This window comes from Bos taurus, chromosome 9, assembly GCF_002263795.3.
Source record: "Bos taurus isolate L1 Dominette 01449 registration number 42190680 breed Hereford chromosome 9, ARS-UCD2.0, whole genome shotgun sequence".
NCBI lineage: Eukaryota > Metazoa > Chordata > Mammalia > Artiodactyla > Bovidae > Bos > Bos taurus.
In genome coordinates, this window is record NC_037336.1 from 104,371,055 (window position 1) to 104,379,424 (window position 8,370).

At 38.8% G+C, this 8,370-nt stretch overlaps 1 protein-coding gene across 1 annotated transcript; it reads left to right on the forward strand.

Moving 5' to 3' along the window:
- The first annotated feature begins 5,128 nt into the window (after positions 1 to 5,128).
- Positions 5,129 to 6,061, forward strand: OR10D1M (olfactory receptor family 10 subfamily D member 1M). The gene has a single exon (NM_001390695.1). The coding sequence runs from the start codon at positions 5,129 to 5,131 to the stop codon at positions 6,059 to 6,061; it is 933 nt and encodes a 310-aa protein (NP_001377624.1).
- Positions 6,062 to 8,370: the final 2,309 nt, after the last annotated feature.

Sequence of the window (8,370 nt, forward strand, 5' to 3'; positions counted from 1 at the left end):
AGACTCTTGAGAGTCCCTTGGACTGCAAGGAGATCCAACCAGCCCATTCTGAAGGAGATCAGCCCTGGGATTTCTTTGGAAGGAATGATGCTGAAGCTGAAACTCCCATACTTTGGCCACCTCATGCGAAGAGTTGACTCATTGGAAAAGACTCTGATGCTGGGAGGGATTGGGGGCAAGAGGAGAAGGGGACGACAGAGGATGAGATGGCTGGATGGCATCACTGACTCGATGGAGGTGAATCTGAGTGAACTCCGGGAGTTGGTGATGGACAGGGAGGCCTGGAGTGCTGCGATTCATGGGGTCGCAAAGAGTTGGACACAACTGAGCGACTGATCTGATCTGATGTATTCTCTTTAAGTCTTTTTACAATATCCTTTTATGTTAGTGTTAAGCTACCCTAAGTCACTTCAGTCATGTCCGACTCTGTGTGACCCCATAGACGGTAGCCTACCAGGCTCCCCTGTCCCTGGGATTCTCCAGGTAAGAACACTGTAGTGGGTTGCCATTTCCTTCTCCAATGCATGAAAGTGAAAAGTGAAAAGTGAAAGTGAAGTCGCTCAGTCGTGTCCGACTCTTAGCGACCCCATGGAATGTAGCCTACCAGGCTCCTCCGTCCATGGGATTTTCCAGGCAAGAGTAATGGAGTGGGGTGCCATTGCCTTCTCCGTTGTTAGTGTTAGGTGATACTAAAGAATCCTAGAGTTTACCTTGTTTTAGTTGTGTGACTGGACTCTAGAAAACAAGTGTGAATCTATTGCATACTTCTGGCACTATACTAGAAGCCACATCAGCCACAATACCTAGAGCGAACCCTAGATCTTCCTTTCCAAACTAGGATATTTCTTACATATGTATAACTTTTCATATTTATGAATCATATGAAAAAGTATTCTTCCCTTCTGAGTCACATTCAATTCAACATCTTTGAGGTATCAAAGAACCATGCTTAACTTTCTCCTCTTTGATTTTCTTGACCAATTTCTACCACCCTCCCATGTGCTTATAAAAGAAATAATATGTGAATACTTACTCTGTATACTGGTCATGTCAGGCTTACCATTACCAAGTCAATGGGTTGCTAATCCAGGCAACTCAGGGTTACAAATTGAAGATGCTGTCACTGGATGTGTGTGTGTGTGTGCTCAGTTGTTCAGGCATGTCCAACTCTTTGAGGCCCCATAGACTGTAGCCTACCAAGTTCCTGTGCCCATGGAATTTTTCAGGCAATAATACTGGAGTGGAGTGCCATTTCTTACTCCAGGGAATATTCCAAATCTAGGATCCAACCCACGTCTTCCATGGCTCCCAAAAGAGAAGCATCAAATCTATCATTCTATTTGACTTAATAATAGTTTCAATTTCTTTCTCACAAGCATTTATGCTGATGAGAGAGAATTGAATTACAAGTGGATTTTGAAGGTCATTTTAATACCTGAAGGAAGTTAATTAGTATAAATTATTTGTGAAAATTTATTTCCTGTTGCTGGATTTAGGGTATTTCAATGTTTATACTCATGATTCATAAATCATCATGGATTCAGTCAAGTCTGTTAGAATGTGAGAACCAGACACACTCACTTCTGTACTTTCTTTGTTACCTGATAATTCAAGGTACCCAAAACCACTGGAAAGTGGCTTCAGAAATTTAATCAGAAACAGAGAAAGTTAATATTCTGATACATTTGGACTGAAATGCATTTATGAGCAGAAGTCTTCTTCCTTCAGCTTTCTCATATTCTAAGAAGGGTTTGTTAGGTCAGTCATACAAATCCTTAAACACTTTATTACATAGCATAACTTCTGTGATCTTCAAAACGCATAGGAGAATATAATGAAGATCCATACAAAATGTACTCTGTATAGATCTAGAAGACAGAATGTACTCTGTGTAGATCTAGAAGACAGATCTATAGGCTCATGAAAATAACTTGATTGCTGCCTAGTTGGTATATGAAAATAATATGATTTGTAATAGACGCTACACTCTAACATCAGCACACTAAGACTAGTTGTTATGGGCCAATGGTGTCTCAGGAATTGTTGGAAATGTTGTATAACATTTGAGATGTTATAGTTTATGAAATGTGGAAAGAAGATGGGTTACAATGGCAAATACCAGTGTTTGCCCCTGCAGCCTCTTTTGTTGATGAAATTAGACATTTATTACTGTAAATGATTTTTTACAATGACAAAATGAGAGACATTTAGGGAATATAGGTATTATAATAATTAATAAAGTTTTGTACTTAAATGTTTGTGAAAGTTTCCTTTTCTGATTTGTGCAAGAGACACTACACTCAACTGTTCTTGTGATGTTGGTTAGGATCATAAGGATATACTATCTCTTTTGTTTGTTTGTTTAAATTTATTTATTTTAATTGGAGGCTAATTAGTTTACAATATTGTATTGGTTTTGCCATATACCTTTTCTTATGAAGACTTAGCCAGATCAGCTTATCTTCTTTTTGCTTTTCAGGAATGCTTGATTTCTATAAACCAAGGGATGAAGAACTATGGCATTAGTTGGTATTAATTCTGCAACATGCTCATTCAGAGTTTCAGCTCTTATCCTGGAGAGGATAACATACAAATCTATAGCATCATCCACAATACCTAGAGTGAACCCTAGATTTTCCTTTCCAAACTTGGATTTGTTTTTTTCATATGTATAACCTTTCACATGTATGAATCATATGAAAAAAGTATCCTTCCCTTCTGATACACATTTAATTCATCAGTCTTTGAAGTATCAGGGTTCAAAGAACCATGCTTGACTTTGTCCTCTTTGATTTTCTTGACCAATTTCTACCACCCACATATGCACTTATAAAGTAAAATGTGAATACTTATTTTATATAAATGCTTTTGTGTTAATATAAATGCACAGACTTGCAAAAGTGAAACTTCAATTCCCAGGTATAGAGGTAGGATTTATTTCTGAGTGAGACCATTTCAGGCCAGTTGGGTGGGGAAAATATCTGCAAAACTTAAAGAATATTGGAACTTATAAATAGAAGTGAAATAAAGAAATAGGCTGGTATTTCTTAATGATGAAAATTTTCATTGATGTTGCACCATAATCTGAGATATTCCCTTGGGAATCGTCCTCAGGAAATGAAATTTCTCTGTAGCTATGGGACCTATTGAAATATAATATGATATTGAGACTCACCTCCCTCTCTGGAGCTACAATCTAGTACCATAAATGTTTCAGTGAATAGTAAATAAAGACAATTAATGGTTGAGGGGGAGCCTGGAAGACTTCTCTAAATCATAAGAATGAATCTGTGAGTGGATTTTCAGTCATAAAGGGGCAATTTGCTTCTGTATTGTCTTTTTTTTGGGGGGGTGGGGGACACTAAACTTGGAATCAGAAGATTTGAGTATGACTTGCTCTTCACTTTTTAGTTTTAGCAAAGTTTCCAGCTCTCTGAATGTCAGTGTTCTTTTTTAGAAATTGGGGTTCATTACCACTACTTCACAAGGATTTTGTGAGAATTAAGAGATCATAAAATTACATGATAACAAATAAGAAATATAAACATATCTTTATTTTAAGGTTATTATTTTGCATGAATGTTAGAAAGGCAGAATTAGTAACTCAGCAGATGTTCCTATTGTTCTTTGTGGGAGAGCCAACTCTACCACCTAACAGATGTAGGAACTTGGTCAATTTTTTAAAACTCTTTGTGCCTCAGTTTCCTAATGTAAACAGGAATTAACCCTACCCACCTCAGAGAATTGTAGTAAGAACTAAAGGTGTTAATGTACATGAAGTATTCAGTAGTGCCTGGACATATTTCTATTAACATAACTCAGGTTTTGTCTCTTTTAATTAATTCATTTTTATATTAAAAATTGAATTACAATTATTTTACAAGCATGTTGTGTTATTTTCTGCTCTATAATGGCATGAATCAGATTCATACACATATTCCTCCCCTCTTGAGCCTCCCTCCTATCTTCCCATCCCACACCTGTAAGTCATCACAGAGCACCAACCTGAACTCCCTGTGCTTTATAGCAGGTTCCTACTTGCTTTAAAGAAAAATAAAAAACTACGCACCAAACACAAAAGCGTCCCAAAGAGTTTCTGTCATTTTAAAGGACTCTTGCTCAGTGGCATTCTGGCCTTCTCCATGGCACGTGTCTATCTTTTATTAAGATACATTAAGAATGGTATCAAGCTGTTATTGTAACTTTTATAACTATATTCATAATGCTTATTGTTATAGAGGCAGATAGATTTATCATATTTAAATCAAAGCCATCTGCTTACTAGGAGAATCACTTGTTAAATTTGTGCCTCTTCAGATATATTTGAGAAAATGAACAAAGTAATAAAGGCAAAGAATTTCAGAGGATATTAAAGGTGCAAGTAGGAAATAATTGCATTTAAATTGGGAATGCAAGTTCTTCATATCTGAAAGAATATCATCATACAAATAATCAAACCCTTGTCATGATGAGAACACAACACTTAATAAGGCAACTTAGCCGTTAATTTTTTCCTAGACTGAAATAAAATCTAACTTTTACTAGTTCCACTTTTGTACACATCATTTGCTATGGATGAGCACACAGCCACATCTACATAGCAGCTCTTCAATTATTTGAAGATGAAAAGCAGGTCTCAGCTTCTCTAAGTAAAAATTCCTAGGAGCTTTCACGGTAAAAAGGTTAGAAGTTTGACTCTGCGAACAGACAGGAGTTTTAATCTCACATCAGTTATTTTCTAGCTACATGATCAGGTTACTAAAAACTCCTGTGCTCGTATGTCTTCTTTCACTTAATAAGGTTGTTTCTGAGACTTAAATTTAAAAATAAAAGAAATTAGCATAACACTTGCAAATAGTCAAAAGCTATTATTTTAATTTAACCATTTTCATATGGAATAATTTCATTTAAATGGAATAATTTCAATAAAGTCACTTTATATATTTATAATGTTCCTTTAAAAGTATTTAGTTTATTAATGTTGTTTTGTAAATTACACTTGCTAGAAGGACACATAATGAGATAATTAAATAATTGCTTATCCTTTATTAAATAGCTTCTTGGTTTGACATCAGTGCTGACACTTGGAGACCTGTATTCTATTTTGAAGTCCAACATTCTAACACAGATGAGGAACACCTCAGAGGTGACTGAGTTTATTCTGCTGGGTATACCGCACACAGAGGACCTGGAGACCATGCTCTTTGTCCTGTTTCTGTCCTTCTACATCCTCACCCTTATGGGGAACCTGCTCATCCTACTGGCAATTGTCTCCTCCACTCGGCTGCACACTCCCATGTACTTTTTCCTGTGTAAACTGTCTGTGTGTGACATATTTTTTCCCTCTGTGAGTTCCCCCAAGATGCTCTTCTACCTAGCAGGGAACAGCCGAGCCATCTCCTATTCAGGTTGCGTGTCCCAGCTCTTCTTCTACCACTTCCTGGGTTGTACCGAGTGTTTCCTGTACACAGTAATGGCCTATGATCGCTTTGTTGCCGTATGTTACCCTCTGCGCTACACAATAATCATGAGTCACAGACTGTGTGCCATCCTGGCCATGGGCACCTCATTTTTTGGGTGCATTCAGGCCATCTTTCTAACTACACTCACCTTCCAATTGCCCTACTGTGGCCCCAGTGGGGTTGACTATTACTTTTGTGATATCCCAGTGATGCTAAAGCTGGCTTGTGCAGACACCTCGGCCCTAGAGATGGTGGGATTCATCAGTGTGGGTCTCATGCCCCTCAGCTGCTTCCTTCTCATCCTTACCTCCTACAGCTGCATCGTTTACTCCATTCTTCAAATTCGATCAACTGAAGGCCAACAGCGTGCCTTCTCCACCTGCAGTGCCCACCTCACTGCCATCCTCCTCTCCTTTATGCCAGTGGTTCTCATCTACCTGCAGCCCACCCCTAACCCCTGGCTTAATGCAACTGTTCAGGTCCTGAATAACCTTGTCACCCCCATGCTTAACCCCTTGATATACAGCTTGAGAAATAAGGAAGTGAAATATTCTCTGAGGAAGGTGCTAGAGCAGGTGGTCCTCATTCATGAAAAGTGATAGAGGTCATACCATATTGTTTATGAGAGGACTTTGCACAGATATTATCTCTGCTCTCTTTTACAGATGAAGAAGCTAAGATTAGACGATATGAAGTGAATTGCTCCAGGTCACTAATAAATTATCCTACTCAGGAGGGATAATAGAATATTCTACTATTCCCAGTTGGCAATAAAAATGCCTAGGCCTTCTGTCCCTCCCTCTATATCTTCCTCTACTCCTAATCCTCTCCTGTTCCCTTCTCCCTTACCCTAGCACTTCCTCATCTTGGCTGACATGATTATATGATTAACCTCTCAAAAGCCTGCATCAGATAAGTCCTCATTTGATGGTCCAGGGATTGTAGAAAAATGGGAAGGTTTCAACCATATGCCTTCTAGTGGTACTCTGTGACTTCTGAAATAAAAAGAAATTGTGTAAAGGAAAATGACTTCTGGGTGAGACCTCAGGACCTTTGTCTCCTAATGACTGAATCATAGGTATCAATGTGTTGTATCACCCACAAAGCCTGTCTATTGGTGTTTAACATGAAAACAAGCCTTGACTGTGATTTGAAGTTGTAGATGAAAGAGAATGTGAAGAAGGTAGCCAGGGGGAGTCTGTGAAGGGGTGACTAGTTCTGTTGTTTTTCAGTATTAGAAATTTTAGTATGTCTTTATAATCCCAAGCACAACAGCAATCCATGCAAAATCTAAGCTGCTATTGTTCCACGGTTTTGGATACTTTGCTTACAAGAAAGCTGTGACTTTAGTCCTGCCCCTCTAACTTTCTTTTTTCCTTTGTCTAATGAGCTCAGCATAAAATACATGCTATTCTAGTCCAGGCAGAGATTTGAAGGAAAGTGAAGGGTGAGATAAGAAGAGAAGATGATGATGGGAAGAGAAAGGAGTTATTGGAAGAGAAGAGAGTGATTGGTGATTGAAAGAGAAGCGGGTAATGTGAAGAGAAAGATGTGATGGGAAGATAAATGGATGCTGGGAAGAGAAGAGGTAGAGGCCAGTCAGCCCTCCCTTTATTTATTTTCAGGATCAGAGTTCAGTCAGGGATTCTCGCACACTTTAACCAGTCACAACATTGTGTTTAAAAGCTCATATCAGGGTGATGAGGTGATGCATGTTTTTAAAGGGAAGAACATTTCTCCCACTCATTTCTCTTAAACCCTGTGCCTTTTATTCTTTCTAACAGAAATGCTCCTTCCAGCATCTTTAGTAGAACAAATTAATTCTTATCACTGTTAGTTGCTCAATCATGTCTGACTCTTTGTGACCCCATGGACTGCACCCCACCAGGCTCCTCTGTCCATGGAAAACTCCAGACAAGAATACTGGAATGGGTAGCCATTCTCTACTCCAGGGGATCTTCCCTACCCAGGGATCAAAACTGTCTCCTACACTGGAAGCAGATTCTTTACCGTCTGAGCCATCAGGGAAGCTCACTAAAGACCCCGTTAAAATATTTCCTGTGTGAAATTTTATACTAAGCAAGTCAGGCTCTCATTTCTTTGTGTTTTAAATTAGACTTAACAAAAATATCCCTCCATCATGCCAGGATAAGTTTTAGCAAAGCATTTTCCAACACTGAAAGTAAAGTAGGTTCAGGAAAGTTAAGGAGAAAACAAGAGTTAGGTGGGGGTTGACTATATAGAATCAACAGTTTGTTTGTTGAATAGAAGGAATTCTGAGTCCCAGATGAGTTTTGTTTGTTTGTTTGTTTGTTTTAGGAAACAGAACCTCAGTAACATATTTGTCAGCTATTCCTTTTACTTATTTATTTTTTGGCTGTGCTGGTCTTTGTTGCTCCATGGGGTTTTCTCTAGTTGCAGTGAGTGGGACTTACTCCCCAGTTGGGATGTGTGGGCCTCTCATGGTGATTTCTCTTATTGTGGGCTTAGTTGCTCCATGGTGTGTGGTTTCTTCCTGGATCAGGGATCAAACCCATGAATCCTGCATTGGCAGGTGGATTCTTTGCCACTGGATCACCAGGGAAGCCCCTGTCAGTTATTTCTAATCTATAAAGTATCTCAAGAGTCAGAAGGGCAGATACATCTTCTGGCTCTTGGGATGAAGCTGGAATGGAACAAGCCCTTGTTCCCTAAAGAGTTTTTATCAAAAAGAGAAAATACGGCAGAAGTCATGTTTTCTACTCATTCAGTAATAATTTTTGGATCCCACATTCCTACCTTGCTTTCCTAGATGAGGTGGCTTGCCTTCATTGCCAACTGGAATTCTTCCCTGAACTGGACTTCTCTCTTTGTTTCAGGACTTTAAGGAGATAGAGTCCTGATCCTTTTCTCCAGACTCCATTGTTTT

Bases quoted from the DNA above. Each gene is read 5' to 3' on its own strand.
- OR10D1M (NM_001390695.1), top strand. From the start codon at position 5,129: ATGAGGAACACCTCAGAGGTGACTGAGTTTATTCTGCTGGGTATACCG.